General features: G+C 42.6%; 1 protein-coding gene across 3 annotated transcripts in view; it reads right to left on the bottom strand.

Annotated features, from left to right (window-relative positions):
- The window catches only part of fstl4 (follistatin-like 4), a 385,930-nt gene that overhangs the window by 279,553 nt on the left and 84,361 nt on the right, over window positions 1-22,016 (bottom strand). For all 3 annotated transcript variants that reach the window (XM_067424768.1, XM_067424769.1, XM_067424767.1), the window contains exon 2: window positions 6-144. In XM_067424768.1, the coding sequence (XP_067280869.1) occupies window positions 6-140 (135 nt within the window). In that variant the 5' untranslated portion in view covers window positions 141-144. The remainder of the gene's footprint in view (window positions 1-5; window positions 145-22,016) is intronic.

The following is a 22,016-nucleotide window of genomic DNA, read 5'->3' as shown; positions in this document are numbered from 1 at the left end:
CTTACTTTTTCCTGACGTCCCTTTTCAGCCTGCTTTCCCGTAATTCCAGTTCCAGCGCCGGCTCGGACTCCGTGAGCCAGCCATAGGGAGGATCCGAGCAGGACGGACAAAACCCAAACACCCAACCAGCCCATCAGCATCGGCCTGTCAGGAGGAGAACGTGTGGATGATGACTTAGACACACAGAGAGCACATTACTATAGCTGTCTGATATGTGCAAGAGGAATGCAGGATGTGGAAAGTGCCCTCGAGAGCCTCTAGTGTGACCAGCAGACCACCTGACATCGGCAAGACACATTAAACTAAGCTCATGAGTTTTAATAAAGCATTCTTATGTTCAGGCCTATTAGATCATGCACTTTTCCACTCTGTGTGCCGCTATATCTCAGATGCAACCAAAACTTCCAGTAGACAACAGTTCAAAACAGTCTGAGTAAAACTTGTGTAACCAACACAAATATTTGCTTCAGTAAAAGCACATCTGGTTAGAATTTAAAGACAATATGAAAACATCAAATTTGATGATTAATGACACAAGTGTAATGTATAATATTTAACGCTTTCTCCGGCATCAGTTTTGATCATTTTCTCAAAACTTTCATGCCCCCCCCCAGAATATTTTGTTGTATGAATATCTGAACATGCAATATATCAAAAGTAAGAACAGAGCCTCCTTTCAAACAAAGAAACAAAAACATATTACTACAGCTTCATGCATTCTTTTTTTAACCACATTTTTGAGTGAGATTAATTAAATCTGAGACAAGAAAAAAAGCTGAGAAAATCATGTTTTTGTCAAAGACTACATCTAGATCATATTAAGAATGATGATCTAAACACAGATGGAGCAGATTGAGTCCATCAACACCCTCAAAGCTTCAGTCGTTTCCTCTTCATAGGTTTTGACATTTCAATCAGTAACATTCGACAGTTTTGAACGCATATGTTGTTTAATTTTGGTGATCACCTTAGCAATGCTTCTATCATTTTCGGATCTGGAGATGCGTAAGGTGTTCATACTTGTACACCGTTGTACTATTCTTTGAAACGACAGAGGGCAGTTCAGAGTAATTGTTTTCTAAACCATCAGGAAACAGCAGTGAGAAGAAGTAAGGTGTACGTGATAAATGTTTACTTTAGTAAACTTTACCAAAACCACACAACAAAAGATCTGTATAAAAACCATCAAATGAGCAAACCTTGCTAAACTTTATCACAATATGCTAATTTTTTGAGAAGGACCTGTATATATATATATATATATATATATATATATATATATATATATATATATATATATATATATATATATATATATATATATATAAACTGAAAAGTTGGATTATGCTGTCAGTAAACCTTTTCTTTATATAGAAATGTCTAATTCACCCTGGCATAGTACGGCATCATTTCCCACAGAGAGCGAGAAGAAACATCTCAAAGGAGTCTTTCAGGCTTGCTTTCTGATGTGGATTTGCCCTCCAGCTCGTGTAACATGCTAACCAGACATGACTAAACTGAACCCCAGACACATGTGGGACTGCTTATTCCTGTTAACCTTCATATGTACATCTTGTGTGATCTATAATGCAACTTATTCTTTTCACACATTTCATATCTCATACTATTACACCTCAAAAGACTCCTAAATTACCTGGTAACACTTTTCATTGAGCTTCCATAAGTTAATGTTAACTAAAAGCAATACATTTGTTACAGTATTTTTTCATCTTTGTTAACATTAGCTAATAAAAAGACAACTGTTCATTATTACTTAATTTTAGCTAATGTAGTTAAAGGGGGGGTGAAACACTCAGTTTCAGTCAATCTCATGTCAATCTTGAGTACCTATAGAGTAGTATTGCATCCTTCATATCTCCGAAAAGTCTTTAGTTTTATAATATTTATAAAAGACAGATAGGCTGTACCGAGTCTTTCCGGAAAAAAACGAGCGCCTGGAGGCGTATCGAGTGGGCGGAGCTAAAGAATGACGAGCGCGCAGCTACAGCACGAGAGCTTCTGAAAGCTGACATCGTCATGCGTGGAAAAGAAAACGTTACCCTAATAAACCATGACGATCGAGCTCAGCTAATAGATATATGACCCAGAATCAGATCCGGAGACTGAAATAAATTGAACAGGAGAAACAGCAGCCGCAGGACGTCCATCTCTGTGGTATGGACTGTATTTAGTGGCCTGTCAACATTTGTGTGTCTTTACTCGCAGTTTATGAGGACATGATTCGGTTTATGGACTATTGTATGCGACTGAACATTAGCAATCGTAAGCAAAACGGTTTTGCACGTCAGATAGTGTATAAAAAAAACAATGGAGTAACGTTAGCGCATTTGAATGACGACGCACGCTTTGTGAGAACCTCGCTTAGGTTTATGTTTGGGTGGTTTTACAATGAACAAACTGACACCTATATTGGCCAGCTAAACAAATGTATTTAAACACACACCATACATTGCATGCTCCATTGATAAATTAACTAACGTTATACACGATCCTGCCGTTTACTGATGTTTACTTACCCGACGATAGCCAACAACATAACGTTAGACATTTGAAGCAGTTTTACTCACCGCCTGCTTCCAAAGCACGACCGTGAACCTTTATCGCTGGAACCACTCCATCAAAAACACACTTCTTGTTGATTTCGTGAAGTCCTGTGACAGCAGTGACCGTGGAGATCCACTTTTGCGATGCGACTGAAGCGTCATTTCTGTGTTCAAATCGGTTCAAATGCAGCGCTGCCTTCATGGAATGCTGTGCTGAAGCGATAAAGTCGTTTGACATCACCCATAGGAATAAAGTGGAGCGCGGCGCGACAGAAGTGTTGCACGGACGAGTGGATCTGCAGCTTGAGAGCATTGTCCATTTCCCCTCTCCCTCTAGTCACGCGTACACGCACCTTTCCGGGAGAAGAGCCCGTACTGCCCATACAAGGACATTTCGACCCGTTGACATCAAGGGGACTCGTACTCGAAAAAAACACAGATGTCGGCTGCAGTAGAAACCTCGTCATAAGTAGGCCCCTAACGGCCTCCCTGGGGATGAGTCCCCAGGTAGTGACTGGATACCCAGTCCTCATACGCAGACAGCCACTGTCAGCCCGACTTTAAGGGCTCGCTGAGTTTCAGCACGCCTCACATGGCGTCCCCTGAGGGGGTGACCTAGGGTTCCGACCATTGGTTGACAGGATCTAGGCCGCTTTAGGCCTCCTGTAGGGTGAGCCCCGGGTCCCAGGTCTTGCAACAGTGTGCGTGGGTGCTAGCCAGGCGGCTAGCATAGTCTGCTATCAGGGACGGGCCGCTTCAGGCCGTCCTATGGTCGTTTCCCGGCCCTGCAGGGTTTCTGGTGGGATTTGCCATCGGATAAGCACCGTATGTCACCAATCTAATAGGGAACTGCCATTCGGCAATAGGCCTCTCCGGGCCGCCCTAAAAAGACCGGACTGTACGTAGGCATCAAACAGGCCTCCCTGGAGGTGAGCCCCGGGAACACAACAGCTCCCAACAGTTTGCACGTTGGCTGGCAGGAAGTAGGCCGCTCTAGGCCGCCTGAGGGTGAGCTCCGAGCTGGGACGCTCGTTAGGCCAGTGTATTATGCTGTCAGGCCTCTTTGGGCCTTTTTTGGGAAGAGGATTCCCGGACCAAGGTCTCGGTGACAAGCTAGCCATTAGCGTGGGTGGCTTCTGGCGTTATAGCCTCATGAGCCCCCTGAGGAACCAGTAAAGCCACCTTCCTGCGGCTCTTAACAGCTAACAGCAAACAGCTAACACTAACGGTGCTAGGTGGAGGCACCTCATGGCCTCCCTGGAGGGGAAACGGTTCCTTGGAATGGGAACATATAACTGGCTTTGGGCTGACAGCTAGCGGCTGCCCGCCGGTGGGTTCCGGCCTGAGCCGGTATAACTCAAGGGCGGGCTCATGCCCTAGCACAACGAGACTCAGTTTCTGCTGCGCAGTCCCTTCAGGACAGGGGACTGGCTAGCCTACAGCATGGGTGTACTACAGTTCGTAGATGGGAAGGAAGGAGGCGGGAACCGGGGGGGGGGCGATCACGGCGGCCGCGGCACCTGGGGGTAAGGACAGAGAGGCGAGAGAAATGTAGACGGGAGCACGAGGAGCCCACGGAGCCCGCGGACGAGAGAGGGGAGAGAGGGGAAAAAGAAAGAAGGGGAAAAAAAAAAAATTCTGGTCCGGTTCCCAGACACACTGCCGTTCGGCCCTCCGCCCGCCGAGAGGCTCTTCCTCGCGGTGCTGTGCGATGGCACTGGACGCCTGGTGGGCCGCTCGATCCTCCTCCGCCCCCTGGCGGCCGGCGGTGACTCCTCCTTTCGAGGGACCCGGCAGCGAGCCCCGCGCTCCCTGCTCCTCCCCAATCAGGCGGATGGCAGCAGGCTCCGGCCCCCGGCAAGCGCGGCGACTCCTCCGCTCCCTCTCGGACGGCAGCCACCCCACCTCGACCCAGGGGCACGGCAGCGAGGTCTCTGTCCCACCTTTCCCGCTCCAGCATCATCGCCTCGGGCAGCCCTCGCGGTCTTTCCCCATCCGCGCTGCCCGAACTCCTCAGCACCGCGATCCCCCTCAGCAGCGAGGGCTCTCCGACAGCGCGTCCCTCCTTCCTCCCGGGCTTCGGCACCAATGTACTACAGTTCGTAGATGGGAAGGAAGGAGGCGGGAACCGGCGAACGTTACAAACACATTTATTCAAAATTAAGAAACAAAATGAAAGTAAAACCGCGGACAGCCCCTCACGGACGACTGCCCGCAAACACACACAAAATAAAACGTGGACAGCCCCTCACGGACGACTGCCCACAAACACATAAACAAAACATAACATAAAAATCCAGGCCTGGTCCTCTCTCGTCTTCCGCTGTCCTTGCTCCTCCTTATATGCTCCCGCCACATGGCCGCGAGACGAGACCGGTGTGCCACGCAGCTGGCACTCGTGAACATTAATCACCGGCCCGCTCTCGCGGTCCCTCGCCCCGCTGCTTGCCACACCACAATGGGTTACCTACCAAGCTGGCTTAAGAGCTCCCCTCATTGAGGGTCGTCTGCGAGCTTACGGCCGCTTGAGTCTGATCAGACGGACAGGCCCCCCTCGGGGCCTCCCGAGTAGATCAATCCATAGGCCTTTTTTATGCCTCCTGAGCACCCCTGTAATAAATGTGCTCAGTAGATCCTAGGATCGAGCAGAAGAGACTCCCCTCGATGGCAAGGGTAAGAAGCACTAAGCTGAGTACTGCTCTCCAGGATTCCCATCTCCGAGTTCCGGTCTGAGGAGGACATTGCCAGTTTGCAGTCCCTCAGTCTGGATGCTCATAAGTAAGAGCGATGTCCGGAGGCTCTGTTTTGACAGACAGGGTTGGCCAAGCTGGGGTGTCCCACAGAAGTGATGCCAGGTGAGGCCTCCCTGGTGGCATTCGGTGATGGTTTTTCCCGAATAAAGTGACGGGCTGGGGCGCCCGCGGTCCCCTAGCCACATTCCCTTAAGGGACTCCTTCCTTCGAAGTAGTAGGTCCCAGGCCCTCGAGCAAGCCGAGAGTAGGACACCTCAGTTAAAATTTGTTTAGGTTCTCTCTTAGGCATATAGCTTGGGCTATGACCGTAGGGAATGATGTCACTGGCAGCCTGTGTGGCTAGAGGGGGAGTGGTTCAGACTTTCCGCGAACACTCGTCCAGGCAGTTCTCACTGCCAGTAAGGGGCGTGCACTCCCCTCAGCATGGCGGCATGGGTATATCGTTCCCCGTAGCGTCAGCTGACGCAGCGCGAGTTCCCTTTCGAAAGGGAACGTCCCCGGTTACGTATGTAACCTTAGTTCCCTGAGAACAGGGAACGAGACGCTGCGTCACATGGCCATGCTTCAAGGTGTGCCTGCCCACAGTCCCTTCAGACGAAGCGGATGTTGTCATGTTGGCACGGTGCCTTTTTATACTTCCTGGTCGCACGGTGATGACATCACCAGCTGCCGACGGTCAGTAGGATTGTGATTTGATAGCGATTTCAGACACCTGTCACGCTGAAGGCGTTCCCCGTAGCGTCAGTTGACGCAGCGTCTCGTTCCCTGTTCTCAGGAAACTAAGGTTACATACGTAACCGGGGATGTTTTTTGCTTGCCTCACTGATTGCTGGAATTTTTGTACAGCATTATGGGTAATGTATAGCCTAGAAATCTAGACGCACCCTAGCGGCAGCAAATCTAATCTGCCGCGAGTGTCGTCTAGCAACTCTCAATACCCTTCTGAGCTGTATTCGCCTAACTCTGTCCGGGCCAATCACATCGTGTATAGAGTCGGTGGGCGGGGCCATAATGATGAGGGCTGAGTTGCGTTTGCTTCTAGTAAACACAGAAACTGGCGAACGGCGGTCTTTTGAATCAGCTTTGACTGCGACTCTCAAAAAGAATTGGAGTTAAGCTTTACTCAGAGAAAAGAACAAAGAACGGCACTGAAGTCATTCTTAAAAAGGGAAGATGTGTTCGGAGTTTAGGCGACCGGATACGGTGAATGTTTAATCTGTCAGCGAGCTCTGCTTCACCTTCGTTGCTCTGGTTGGGTGTAGCGCTATCCTATCGCGTGCAGAGGGAGTTTGACAGACAATCGTTTATCCCGCCCCTCAGATTGAGCTGTCAATGGTGAGTTTCCAGACCAAACCTCTTGATGTGGCTCTGGCTTGTCAGGCTAGGTAATGTAGGTTTCTACGACAAATTCGGCTGTTAATTAATATTAAGGGCCCTATTTTAACGATTTGATCTTGGTCTGAAGCTCACGGTGCAGGAGCTCTTAAAACGTGTCCGAATCCACTTCTGCTAGTTTAATAATGGAGAGGTCATGTTTAAAACATTGGTTCCCGATCATCTGCTTGTCATTTCTACATCAGATCTGCACGAGACAGTCAGCGCTCTGGGCACATGGTCTAAAAGGGTCGTCCCTCATCTCTTAAGGGTGTAATGTGCAATAAACCAATTTAGAGTCACATCTCCTTTTCCCTTTATAAGCCAGTTGCGCTCGCACCATGGTGGATTCACCGTTTACATGTGAGCGGAAAGACTGAACGCTTCTCCAGAGAGGAAGAATTTTATTTGTGATATTTGGCATGTGTGTGTGTGTGTGTGTGTGTGCTGCTGCGCAACCCTGTGTATGTAATAAACACAAGAAGAGTTGTGCACCGCCTATAAGCTCATAGGCTCATATTACCAGCACACCCTTTAAATAACACAGAAATACTGCACTGTTGACTTTAGAGCAGGTGTGTGTTGGTCAATGGTCAGTGGCTTTCAGTTCCTCACAATAGCAGCGCTCCAACAATGCTCCTGAACACACCTGGTTTAGACCAGACGCCCATGGGTGAACACACACACACACACACTCTCTCTCTCTGATGGGTGAACAGATGTGCCAGTGCATTTGATATTTAAACACAGAGGAGCTGGACGTGAACATGAGAACTGCGTCGGGCTGAGACTAGCTGAACACACTTGTGCCGCTTTGTGCCGGGTGTTTGATAGGGCCCTAAAAATAAGCTTAAATAATGTGGGCCGACAGCTTCAACAGAAGGGAGGTCTATCATTAACAACCTCAGAGCTCACAGTAGGGCTGACTTTACAGGTTTAGACGTTATTGTTAAAAATCTATTTCCCTATGGTGAAAATTAATAGAGTTTCTACTTTTGGGACTGACCTTTGCACTATTATACTTTATTATAAATGAAACATGTGTTTTGGATCTGGAGATAACAGTGGCCCCCACACTGTCACTATCACTACTAGACACAAAATATCAAATCAAGTGTCATTTATAATAAAGAAAGATGCAAAATCCCAATGTACAAATAAAACAATTGCTCAAAAGTCATATTTGTTAGTTTTGAACAGGGTCATGAAATGTGTTACGATCTCCCTTCGCAAACACCCCGGTCGGTCGTAACATACAGAGCGACACCTGATAAGTGTCGCCCGGAGTCCCGTCTCCTGCTCCCAGAATCACCACAATAATCACCAGTTGGGTCAGAGAGGCAGTTTGGTTTATTGCTCAATCAAACCACCTACAAGGTGGTATCAGGGTATCAGTGTATCAGGGTATCAGTGGGTAGGCCAAAATAACAAACAAAAGAAGGCATCTACCTATTTTTAAAGATCTTCCCTGGAACAGAGATAACAAAAGAAATACAGAGTTCTTACCTCCCTGCTAATGGGAAAAACAGGAGAAAATAGTATTTAAACAAAAGACGGCCTCCCACTGACAAAGGATCTGCATGGGTAAGGACAATTCACATTTACCGGCCTATACCGCTAACAACAGGTAATCCCCACTAGGATTTTACACTAGGGCGCAGTCCAGCAGCCTTACACACACGCCGCTGGTGCACAACAACTGGAAGCAGGAGAAGGGAACTCGTCGAGCAGTCTTCCCTCCAGGCTTTTATCCACCAAACGATTCCGGGCTCCACCCACATAAACAGCTGCACCTGTTTACAACAATCAGCACAGCAGGGAGAGCGACAGAGAAAGAGAGAGAGCATATCACGCAGCTTTTGCGCCACACACACACAGCAACGTTACCACACCACAAACAAACACTCAGTAACGATCAGCAACGTAACACTCTTCCCACCCCAAAAGATTAAAATTTTAATCTCCCAACATATCACCGGTATTTTCAGCACTATGAGCTCTGGACAGCGCATCAGCGATTACGTTCTCGATGCCGCGTTTATGTACAATCTCTAGATTGCATTCCTGAAGCGCAAGAGCCCACCGCATCAAGCGCTGATTTGTATTGTACATACGGTTGAGAAAAACCAAGGGGTTATGGTCTGTATACACTTTGATTGGAAAGGTAGAACCACCTAGGTAAACCTCGAAGTGCTTCAATGCCATCAACAAGGCTAGGGCCTCTTTTTCAATTGTGCTATATCTGCACTGCGTGCGACTGAATTTTTTTGAAAAATAACACACTGGCTTTTTCACGTCCCTTTCGGAAGCTTGTAAAAGGACCGCACCAGCACCAATAGCACTTGCGTCAACTTCGAGTTCAAATGGGCGTTCGAAATGAGGAGCAGACAGAATTGGAGCGTTACATAACAGATCTTTTGCTCCTGAAGAAGCCTGTTGACACTCGGCAGACCATATAAAACTTTGAGTTGGCCGGAGAAGATCGGTTAAGGGTGCAACAAGAGTAGCAAAATTGCGACAAAAACTTCGATAATAACCCGTCATCCCAAGAAAGCGGCGCAACTCTCGTTTATTCGTAGGTGCTGGGAACTCAGATATAGCAATCACCTTAGCATCTAGTGGGCAAACTTGACCTTGGCCAACACGTTTTCCGAGGTAGGTGACGTATGCTTTGGCGAACTCGCATTTCACCAGGTTCACTGTTAAGGATGCCGTCGCTAGACAAGAAAACACCTCATGTAACGTCTCAACATGCTCTTTCCATGTGGAAGAATATACAACAATATCATCTAGATATGCGTCACACTTTTGTACACCACGGAGTACCAAGTGCATTAACCGTTGGAAAGTAGACGGCGCATTCCGCATCCCGAACGCCATCACCGAGTACTGACAGAAGCTGTCCGGAGTGACGAATGCTGAAATTTCGGCAGCGCGTGCAGTAAGGGGCACCTGCCAGTAACCCTTAAGAAGGTCAAGCTTTGACACATACTTGGCAGGACCGACCCTATCAATAAGGTCATCTATTCTTGGTAGAGGAAAACAGTCAGGCTTAGTTACTGCATTAACTTTCCGAAAATCAGTACAAAAACGAAACGTCGAATTAGCTTTTGGCACAAGAAGGCACGGAGAGCTCCAAGCACTCTGGCTAGGTTCTGCCAACCCATTCCGTAACATGTATTCCACCTCCGTTTTCATAATATCACGTTTACGAGGATTAACCCTGTAAGGGTGTTGTTTAATTGGGGCAGCATTTCCTACGTCGATGTCATGGAATAACACATTAGTGCGAGACGGGACATCTGAGAAAATATTAGGAAACATATCGATCAATGTTATAATATCTTCCCGGTGACCGTTTGACAGATGACTCAGAAAAGCATGTACATTTTTAAGAACAGTAGAATTCTGTAAAGTTTCCCCAACGGCAGGAATTCTCTCCCCAACCTCCTCCTCGACTTCATTTAACGAAACAGATGGAACCACCATAACAACGGGTTTAGCTGACGTTTCACCTTGATCTCTCGCATGATAAGGCTTTAACATGTTAATGTGGCAAAGCCGTGTTTTCTTTCTACGATCTGGCGTTCTCAGTATGTAATTTGTGTCGCTCACTTTTCTTTCTATAATGTAAGGACCAGTAAAGCGGCTTTGAAGAGACGAACAAGGCACTGTTAACAAGGCCAGTACTGACTGTCCTGGCTCGAACGAGCGAGCAACACTCTTACGATCATAACACTTTTTCATCACCGCTTGCGAGCTTTCAAGATTCAGCTTCGCAAGTTCACAAACGCGTTTCAATCGCTTACGGAGTGTTTCAACATACTCGGGCACTGGCACATCTGTGATTTCGCTCGCTAGCAATTGTTCACTCAAGAGCTTAAGGGGACCACGAACGGAATGTCCGAAAACTAGCTGAGCTGGACTGAAGCCTAGAGAACCTTGTACGGTCTCTCGTACAGCGAAAAGTAGTAAAGGCAAACTATCAGCCCAGTCTTTCCCCTCTTCTGAGCAATGAATACGCAGCAATGTCTTGAGTGTTTGGTGAAAGCGTTCCAAAGCACCCTGGGTTTGGGGTCGATAAGCGCTGGACAACTGATGTGACACCGAAAACCTAGACAGTACCTGCTTAAACAACTTGGACGTAAAATTAGTTCCACGGTCTGTTTGAACTATCCGCGGCAGACCAAAGAGAGAGCAGAATTTAATGAGCTCTTTGACAACAGTCTTTGCTTTCAAATTACGCAGGGGAATAGCCTCAGGAAATCGAGTGGCTGCACACATCACCGTGAGAATATACTGGTGTCCGCTTTTAGATCTCGGAAGTGGCCCTACACAATCCAAAATTAAACGTTCGAAAGGCTCCCCCACCACGGGAATCGGATGTAAAGGCGCTGGTCGTATGACCTGATTGGGCTTTCCCGCGATCTGACACGCGTGACAAGATCGACAGTATTTCGCAACACTCGTTCTCAAACCGGGCCAATAGAAATACTTCATAACACGCTGAAAGGTTTTATTTACTCCAAAATGTCCTGCCATAACGTGATCATGGGCTAATTCAAGCACTACTGAATGATAGCACACAGGCAACACAATTTGATAAACAGGGTCTAACTCAGTCCCGTCAGACATCGGAAGCCATTTGCGCATTAAAACATCCCCGTCCCAATAATAACCTATTCTTACATGAGCGAGGTCATTTTTTGTTTTTACGGCTGCTTCAATACAGTGAGACAAAGAGGGATCAGATTTCTGCGCAATACCGAGCTGCTTGCAAGAATCAAGACCCCGGTGAGTAAATTAATTTCTTCTCCCATCTAATTTGACATAAAATAGAATCTTGGGTGAGGGGGGGAATTATGGAGGGTGAACTTAAAGCTTTTGTAGAGTCTCCGACGGTTGAACAATTGCAGCGTTTCAAAAAGAAAGAATTGCTGCAAATAGCTAAATATTTTAAAATATCAGTACCGCCTACCGCAGTGAAAGCAGATATTAGAGCAGAAATCTATTCTGAATTAATTTCTCTTGCCCTTCTGACAGTAGAGTCAGTTATTACGCCCACGCACGAGCCTGATCCTGATGTGACATTGAAATTAAGAGAATTAGAACTACAGATTAAACGACAAGAATACGAAAACCGTGTGGTCCATCTGCGCGAATTAGAACTGTTGCGGGTAACTAAACAGGAGGAGCGAACACAGTCTGCCGTTAGTGAGTCGCATGGAGCTGATAGACCAAGTCAATTTGATCCTACCCGATACATGAAACTTGTTCCACAATTCCGTGAATCAGAAGTGGATGCCTATTTTACTGCCTTTGAGAGGGTGGCAGGAAAACTATGCTGGCCGAAGGATATGTGGGCTGTGATGTTACAGAGTAGCTTCGTTGGCAAGGCACAGGAGGTCTGCGCTGCCTTGCCTATTCAGGACTCTCTGGATTATGATTTAGTAAAAGCTGCAGTCCTAAAAGCATACGAACTGGTGCCAGAGGCGTACAGGCAGAAATTTAGGAATCATACTAAGGTGTCTAAACAAACTTTTGTAGAGTTTGCACATGAGAAGAAAGCTATGTTGGAAAAGTGGTGTATTGCGTCAGAAGCAACAACGTTTGAGCGCCTCCAGGAATTAATATTGCTGGAGGACTTCAAAAGTTGTCTTCCTGAGAACTTGGTGTTACATTTGAACGAGCAGAAAGTCGTTTCCTTGTCGGAGGCAGCAGTGTTTGCTGATGAATATGTATTAACTCACCGCACAGTTTTTAATACGGCACGTCAGAATCAAAATGTAAAAGTGTATGCTGAACGGAATTCTGTACGCCCCTCGAAAACGGATATTCGTGTGAGCGCGTCTGGCGGAAATGCGTTTAAGCGTGCAGAATCTAAACGCGTATGTTTCTATTGCCTTGAGCCTAGTCATCTTATTGCTGACTGCAAGGCATGGAAACAGAAGAATGCGACTACTAGAGCGAAAGATGTTGCACATGTGACGTTTGAGCCACTGACAGGAGACGCAGAAGCGTTGCCAGGTGGAATGGAAACGTTTAAACCTTTTCTGATGAGTGGCTCAGTTTCTCTTTCTTCGGATAGTACGCTAAAGAAAGTGTCCATTTTAAGGGACACCGGCGCCGCTCACTCGTTTATTTGCGAAAATGCGCTTCCATTGTCAGCGGAAACATACACAGGAGCTGATATTTTGGTTCGGGGAATTGAACTGGGATGTATTAGAGTTCCCGTTCATTCCGTATTCTTGAAGTCCGATTTAGTCTCAGGCTTGGTGGATGTCGGAGTATGTGCGGAACTTCCTGTAGATGGTGTAAATTTTATTCTTGGGAATGATTTGGCAGGAGGTAAAGTGTTCCCTTTTCCTTTAGTCTCAGAGTCCCCTACACGGGACTCCGAGCCATCGGTTGTCGCTCCGCCTTTGTTTCCTGCTTGTGCACTTACGCGTTCTCAAGCAAAAAAAATTGAGGACGTAGTTGATCTGTCGGATTCTTTTCTAGTAGGTTCAAGCCCGAGGGAGTTAGCTCTGTCTGTTGATGACCATGTGTTAGAGACAAGCTCTGATATAGGCGATAAAAGGGTTAACGTTGGTCGGAAGCAGCTCGGTATTGCGCAGAAATCTGATCCCTCTTTGTCTCACTGTATTGAAGCAGCCGTAAAAACAAAAAATGACCTCGCTCATGTAAGAATAGGTTATTATTGGGACGGGGATGTTTTAATGCGCAAATGGCTTCCGATGTCTGACGGGACTGAGTTAGACCCTGTTTATCAAATTGTGTTGCCTGTGTGCTATCATTCAGTAGTGCTTGAATTAGCCCATGATCACGTTATGGCAGGACATTTTGGAGTAAATAAAACCTTTCAGCGTGTTATGAAGTATTTCTATTGGCCCGGTTTGAGAACGAGTGTTGCGAAATACTGTCGATCTTGTCACGCGTGTCAGATCGCGGGAAAGCCCAATCAGGTCATACGACCAGCGCCTTTACATCCGATTCCCGTGGTGGGGGAGCCTTTCGAACGTTTAATTTTGGATTGTGTAGGGCCACTTCCGAGATCTAAAAGACGGCCTCCCACTGACAAAGGATCTGCATGGGTAAGGACAATTCACATTTACCGGCCTATACCGCTAACAACAGGTAATCCCCACTAGGATTTTACACTAGGGCGCAGTCCAGCAGCCTTACACACACGCCGCTGGTGCACAACAACTGGAAGCAGGAGAAGGGAACTCGTCGAGCAGTCTTCCCTCCAGGCTTTTATCCACCAAACGATTCCGGGCTCCACCCACATAAACAGCTGCACCTGTTTACAACAATCAGCACAGCAGGGAGAGCGACAGAGAAAGAGAGAGAGCATATCACGCAGCTTTTGCGCCACACACACACAGCAACGTTACCACACCACAAACAAACACTCAGTAACGATCAGCAACGTAACAAAATGGCAAAAGACTCTCAGCGTTTCGTTAGAGGCAGAAAAAAAACAATAGAACAAATTGAATAATTTACCAGATTCATATCACACAGCGAAAACATCATGACCAATTAAAATAATCAGGCTTCTTACACAACCTCATAAACTCATAAGCTCATTCGATGTCAGTCACACGCAGGCATCTGATGTCGCTGAATGGCCAAGAGCGCTGGCGTCTCGATGTTTTCCAGTGTGTTTAAATGTAGTAAACAGCAAAAATATGCAACAGGTTACGTGTGAAACTAAAGCAGCTCAGATTGTGAATACTTGAGGAGACACAGATCAGTAACAAACAGGTGCCGCCGCTTTATTGAATCCATTCAGAGTCGCTGTCTGCTCTAAACATGTGCTGTTTCAGAAAATCATTTACTCATTACCTAAATTAATTTACTGAACTAAAACTACCTTCCAAACGGGTCTGCCAACAATCGGAGAATCACTAATCAAATGATTAACAGCAACACAAACACCACAGAATGATTATCATGCATAGATCTAATACATAACTGTACACATAAAAGGACATGCTCTTTTTTAGTAAATATACAGAACAAATGAATATGTGAGAAGCTGAAAATAAACAAGTTGATATGAAATAGTTTTAGGAAGTTGACATGGTCTGCTAGTTCACTTTGCATGTGATTCCATGACTAATCTATGACTGAGACTACATGTAATATTTGTTATTAAAAGTAATGGTTAGGATACACATGGAAAAATCCTTGCACGTCATATAAATTTAAACCTAAAATCCAGATTATGCGTCATTGCTTCGTTTGGAGGCATTGTTATGGCTTTATCGTGACGGATAAGGTTATGAATCATCATAGTATAAGCTCTTCAACAGCACATTTCTGCAGGTTTGAGAGCTGATCTTGAACTGAACATGTTCAGTTATGGGTTTTATTTGCTTTTCATCAGACGAGTCCCGTGTTATCTAGATTTCCTCTGCCTGTCGTTCGAGAGAGACAGCATTCACAATATCTGAAGAGATGAACATGAACTATAATAAAGAGGTCATGTTTAAAACACTGGTTCCCGATCATCTGCTTGTCATTTCTACATCAGATCTGCACGAGACGCTGTGCCCTCGTGTGTTTCCCACACATCTGGTCTTATCACTGTACAATCCAACAGCTGTTCTTACTAAGACTTTTTAGTAAACTTTACTTAATGTCCAATCATTTGTTGAACTTACTTAAAACTTATTTAGTAACTGAACTATTTGCATGCTATGCCTTTGTCACTCAGAAAACCCAAGTAAACATTACTTGACTGGTATAAGTACCATTTTGCCAAAGTAAAAAGATAAAATAAACAGGAGAATGGGCAAAAGGTGTTTGAGGCAGGGCAATTTTTGATAGACTCTTCACTAATTTCTCACTATTATTGTAATTAGTGTTCCCTTAGGTTGGGCTCTTGGAACTTCATTCGTATTATTCGAATTATCTTCCTATTAATGCAGCGATGCAACAAGACATCACAGATATCTGATTTCAAAGGAAGGGAAGTTATATACGTGTGTGTGTGTGTGTGTGTGTGTGTGTGTGTGTGTGTGTGTGTGTGTGTGTGTGTGTGTGTGTGTGTGTGTGTGTGTGTGTGTGTGTGTGTGTGTGTGTGTGTGAATTCATAATATATAACACAACTTTATTTAAAGTCAAATAATGATCTTTAAAAGAGAATGCTAACACTTATGGCATACACTTTAATTGGGTTGATATTATTTGTGATAATATCTTGCAATTGATCATGCTTCAGTCACACAGCACTTCAACATTCAGCATGCAAAACACAACAATGGTAACAAGTTTTTTTAATTATAATTTTTTTTTTAATTATTAAGACCTTTATGATTTAATTTGCTATCGTTATTGGAGTTATACTGACAAAAGACCAATTGTAAAATAAAACCAGATATGGTAAAAGGAAGCAATTCATTTCTTAAAGGTCCCGTTCTTCGCGTGTTTTGAAGCTTTGATTAGGTTTACAGTGTGCAATATAACATGAGTTCATGTTTCACGTGTAAAAAAACACAGTATTTTTCACACAATTGACTTATCTGTACAGCACTGTTTCCTCTGTCCTAAAAACGGCCTGATGATTTCCTTGTTCTATGAAGTCCCTCCTTCAGAAACACGTAACGAGTTCTGATTGGGCCAGTGCTTCCCGCGCTGTGATTGGACAGCAGCTTAGCGCACTTTGCCCGGAAAGGTCCCGCCTCTTACCATAATGGGGAGATGCAATCGCTGAATGCGCGCTCTTCTCCACGTGGGAGAGCAACGAGACCACGCCCCCTATTTTGCGTGTTCTTGTGGGCGGAGCTTTAGTCAACAAACGGTTCTAGTGACGTCATCACAGCAGGAAGTGCAGCGGTGTAGTCCAAACCGGCCGTTCGCTGTAGGCTTTGAAAGGGAACGTCTGTTAAATAAAATATCTCGCTTGGCATTGAACTTTGAGCTTCATAATTTTACCTGTATTATTTATGCTCTAACAGCAACATTACACACTAACTAAAGTTTGAAAGATGGAATCGCGAAGAACGGGACCTTTAATGCCGCAATGCATTCTGGGAGAACACTTCCTCAGAGTACAGATACAATTAAGTTGGCAAAACTTAAATGGCTTAAGTAAGAGCAACTTGATGCAATTAAGCTTACTTAATTGAGTGTCAAGTGTATTCAATGCTAGTTGCTTTAGCTTTACTTGCACAGCTTCTAAAGTCGCCATACCTGAAAATGACAGATTAAAAAAGAGAAAAATAAGATGTTTGCCTTCTTAAATACTATTATTATAGTGTATAGTGTATAGTGTATATATATATATATATATATATATATATATATATATATATATATATATATATATATATATATATATATATATATATATATATATATATATATATATATATATATATATATATATATATTCAGTAATTGCCTGGGGCAGTTTTTTGTTCTTTATTTTCTTTTTTTATATTTTAAAATATTTTTTAAACCAACAATTTGTATAATTTTTAAAAAGTGATAGTAAAAACTTATATTGTTTAAAATATTAATCAATAAATGCTAAAAAAAGTATGTCAGGTTATTAAAACAATATTAAACAGCTCAACTGTTCTCAACATTATTAATAAATCATCATATTAGAATGATTTCTGAATGATTTTTGATTAGTATTTTAAAATTGAAAACATCTCGATTACGTTCGGGAACGCTCGTTCCCTGAAGGAGGGAATGGAGACGTACGGTCGGGGGACTAGGGAAGGGAACTATTCATTTAGATAGAAATAATATTTTACAATATTACCGTTGTTTGCTGTTTTTTAATAAATAAATGCAGGCTTGATGCGCATGAGACTTCTTTCAAAAACATTAAAAATAGTAATGTTTCCTAACTTCTGACTGGTCCTGTAATTATATTAAAGATGAAGGAAGAACAAAGCACAAAACCTGTAGCTCTATTCTGTCTTTTTTTACCAAATAATTTTGTCATATAAATACCATAACCAAGTTTAATTTTATAAAACTATAAGAATGCATAGAAAAACAAAAAGCTACAAAAAAAACAAAAACAAAAAAAAAACAACAACAAAAAAACATTGACTACAGCATATTCAGTAATTAATATCTCATTGGTTTTCTCTTATTGATGCACGTGTTCATAATTTCTTTGTATGATGGCCTGGCTAAAAATATTTCAGGTTTCATGAAAAAAATTAGTCATGTTTAATTTTGTTACTATCACAAATAAAACAATTGGCTTTAAGCACAACTATGCAATATGCTTACAAAATCACACATTTTAAGGATACAAATTTACATTTTTTAATGTTATTTCCCATTTTTGCCGTGAGAAGCTTTGAAAGTCACACCAGCGCACTGCAGTGTGTGTGTGTGTGTGTGTGTGTGTGTGTGTGTGTCCTCATAAAGGCTTCAAGCTTATAAAGGACAGAACAAGACCATAAATATGTTAAATCAGTGTGATTCATTATAAATGCAATAAAATCCATCTAGAAATTTAATTTTCTATTAACCCAACAGATGCATAAGTGATGATTTTGTACGCATTGCATCAGTTAATATATAATATATATATTAATGATTTTTAGCTTTACATGTTACTAATGCGTATTCCAGGCACGGCGGCTGTTTTTGTTCTGGTATGTGTTAACATTATCATTATCATACTCACATTTTGGCTGGGTAATGACATCAAATTATTCTGTTTTTATGCTAATTATATCTGGCTTTACATAAACAGACATCTCGTGTAAACTGACGATGATTCGGGTTGAGCTGCTCTGAATATTACCAATGCAAATGAAGAGAAAGGTTTACTGACATGAACTGGAAATCTTTTAAGAATCTTCTGAAAAGCTTAATCATGAAATTAAATCTGGTAATAATATTAATAACAGCCAGTTACTGAACTCGCTGGTCAATCACAAAGCTTCAGACAGACAAATCACCCGCTGGCTGTTCATCTAGAGACTGAATATACAGCGGGCTGCATTAAAACATGCATCAAAAACTGCATCCAGAGTATCTGCACAAAACAAAGAGCACAGATCCACACAAACACATTGCAGAAGGATCGTGAATAGCATGACAAAGGTTAAAAATAACTCGCGTGACATTTTCAAGAGCTTCTTGTTGTATAGCAGATTGCGTGTGGAACCGCAGCTGAGCAAATCTCAATCCGGACTGATTGGCAAACAAGCACAAGCAATGGGCCTGGGAATGACATTCACACACTGTGTGTGACTGCATGAAGACATCAGTGATCATCAGGAGTATTCTGCAGCTTGTGTTTATTCACCTACATCACATCCGTTCTCCTGATATAAAGCATCATCGTGCCTTCAATATCAGGCATCCATCGTGCCTGCATAAGAAAAGTAAAAATATGAGTGTGTAATCTACTCGGCTTATATGATTGGCTCTTCAACACAACAACTAACCACATTTCCACAGAGGTTAAGCAAGGGACTTAATTAAACATGCTGTTGTTGATGTTAAAGGTTGAGTGTCCAGTCAAATTCAACAGCATTTGGGGGCAAAATCATCCGTCATGCTTAAGGCGACCGGACATCCCCGTTTTCTGTTTTTTGGTGTTCTGTCCCGGTAAATGTTCCCGTTTTACATCCCATTCGAAACAACCCGCGAATACACTGCAAAACAGCCTGCCCAACACACAGCAGCTGCAGGTTATGAGAGCAGCCGTGTAGTGATGATTCACCAACAGGTGGCGCTGTGAGATACGCTGACTCTACTTCATGAAGAACGCAACCGAGAGTGACATTATCGTCAAATATCACAAGAAACATTGTTATCGCTTTCAAGGTAGTAAATAGTAGCCTAACAATTAATTATAGTAATACTCATAATATGTGCTTTATAACAGGATGTGGGATTGTTTTGCACAATTTTAAACATCACCAAAAGCCCTGCGGCCTCAACGCAGTGATTTCTTAACTACATATAAAATCATCTGAACAATTACACTTACATTTGCACAAACACATATACTGCTTAAAATAAGCCTAGGATGCTAAATATATATACTTTTTTGTTATTGTTGTTTTTACTATGGAAGCCTGTTTCTGCCACAGAATAAACCAATTTAAAAGATAATTAACTTTTTATCTAAGTCGTACTTTTATTTATCATAGATCTGACTTTATAACTCACAAAGCTGACTTATTTTCTTTGAATTTCTTTGAAACGGTTTTGTTTTTATCATATCAAATTTGTATGCTCTTTTATTTTTGCAATGTGTTTTTGTAAAGTCATAATTAATTTTTTATATCGTTTTGAACTCACTATGGACTGTTTTGGGTGCGGTGAACTGTGTTAAACCCAGACCAAAAGTGAATCCAACTAAATCATCATGACTACTAATGTTAATAATAATATGGGGAACAATTAAAACAAACATTGAAAAAAAGTATTGTCCTTGTTTTTTGTTTTTTATTAATAGATAACAAATGAGATTTCAGTGATATTTTGACCACTCAAATAGGAAATGAACCCATAAATCTGGTCACATTGGTCAAGCTGAACGAGCAAGATGATTTCTAAAACGTGTCAACAGGTTGTGTGTGACGCCCTCATCAGCAAAAACCACAAACACAATTATACAAAATAACAAGAAATATGAGCCAGAACTACTGCTTCTCTGTGTTTACAACATGGTCATTTAATACTTTTATGTTCATGCTTGTGACGAAGTGAGTCTAGGTATGCAAATCACTCTTCACAGAACAGTACAAATATAACTTTATAAATTTTACAAGTGCAACACATTTGATAGGGTTATTTTTCTTATTCAACTCAAGGTGGGTTCATTTCCTTTTTTCATGCAGCTTGCTTATTTGAATCAGGGAGGGAGGAAACAAGGAGGTCATGTTTAAAACACTGGTTCCCGATCATCTGCTTGTCATTTCTACATCAGATCTGCACGCGACGCTGTGCCCTCGTGTGCCCACACATCTGGTCTTATCACTGTACAATCCAACAGCTGTTCTTACTAAGACTTTTAAGTAAACTTTACTTAATGTCCAATCATTTGTTGAACTTAGTTAAAACTTATTAAGTAACTGAACTATTTGCATGCTATGCCTTTGTCACTCAGAAAACCCAAGTAAACATTACTTGACTGGTATAAGTACCATTTTGTAAAGTAAAAAGATAAAATAAACAGGAGAATGGGCAAAAGGTGTTTGAGGCAGGGCAATTTTTGATAGTCTCTTCACTAATTTCTCACTATTATTGTAATTAGTGTTCCCTTAGGTTGGGCTCTTGGAACTTCATTCGTATTATTCAAATTATCTTCCTATTAATGCAGCGACGCAACAAGACATCACAGATATCTGATTTCAAAGGAAGGGAAGTTATATATGTGTGTGTGTGTGTGTGTGTGTGTGTGTGTGTGTGTGTGTGTGTGTGTGTGTGTGTGTGTGTGTGAATTCATGATATATAACACAACTTTAATGTCAAATAATGATCTTTAAAAGAGAATGCTAACACTTATGGCATACACTTTAATTGGGTTGATATAATTTGTGATAATATCTTGCAATTGATCATGCTTCAGTCACACATAGACTTCAACATTCAGCATGCAAAACACAACAATGGTAACAATTTTTTTTTAATTATATATTTTTTTTAATTATTAAGACCTTTACGATTTAATTTGCTATCGTTATTGGAGTTATACTGACAAAAGACAATTCATTTCTTAAAGGTCCCGTTCTTCGTTTTTTCAAAGCTTTGATTATATTTACAGTGTGCAATATAACATGAGTTCATGCTAATATCATTTTCATTACTTTTGCACAGTAAAGCATTCTGGTCCTGTGCCGATGTAGAGCCCTGAAGCTGAAACATTCAACACCGCTGCGCTCAGACACACACACGACCCAACAATGAGTCAGATGTCAGAGCTTCTGAAATATATTTTGGGTCAAATGTGGACAAAAGCAACCAACTGGTTTAAAAACGAAATAAAAAAAATATTACCAACAGTTGAATTTATCCATATTTGACCCAAACATGGGTTGAAACAACTATTTTTTTAGAGTGTAATATAGAGAGTATTACATCATAATTACATTTAGTATAAAACAATAAAAGTTTGTGTTTCAATGTTTGAATCAATTTACGGTGAAATCTGGCCAGAACATAAGATTATAAAATAGACTGATGATGTTTTCCCAGCATCAGTGCCGGCAGTGTATATAACGTTAAATTATTTGAGCTATTCAAATCTGAAATAACATCACAGAAGGCCACGTGGTGACTTCAGTTTCACCAAAAGTGACTAATAAAACAGATGAACCCACCA

The sequence above is a fragment of the Pseudorasbora parva genome, chromosome 18, assembly GCF_024679245.1.
Source record: "Pseudorasbora parva isolate DD20220531a chromosome 18, ASM2467924v1, whole genome shotgun sequence".
In the NCBI taxonomy this organism is placed as follows: domain Eukaryota; kingdom Metazoa; phylum Chordata; class Actinopteri; order Cypriniformes; family Gobionidae; genus Pseudorasbora; species Pseudorasbora parva.
This window is presented reverse-complemented; position numbering and strand designations above follow the sequence as displayed.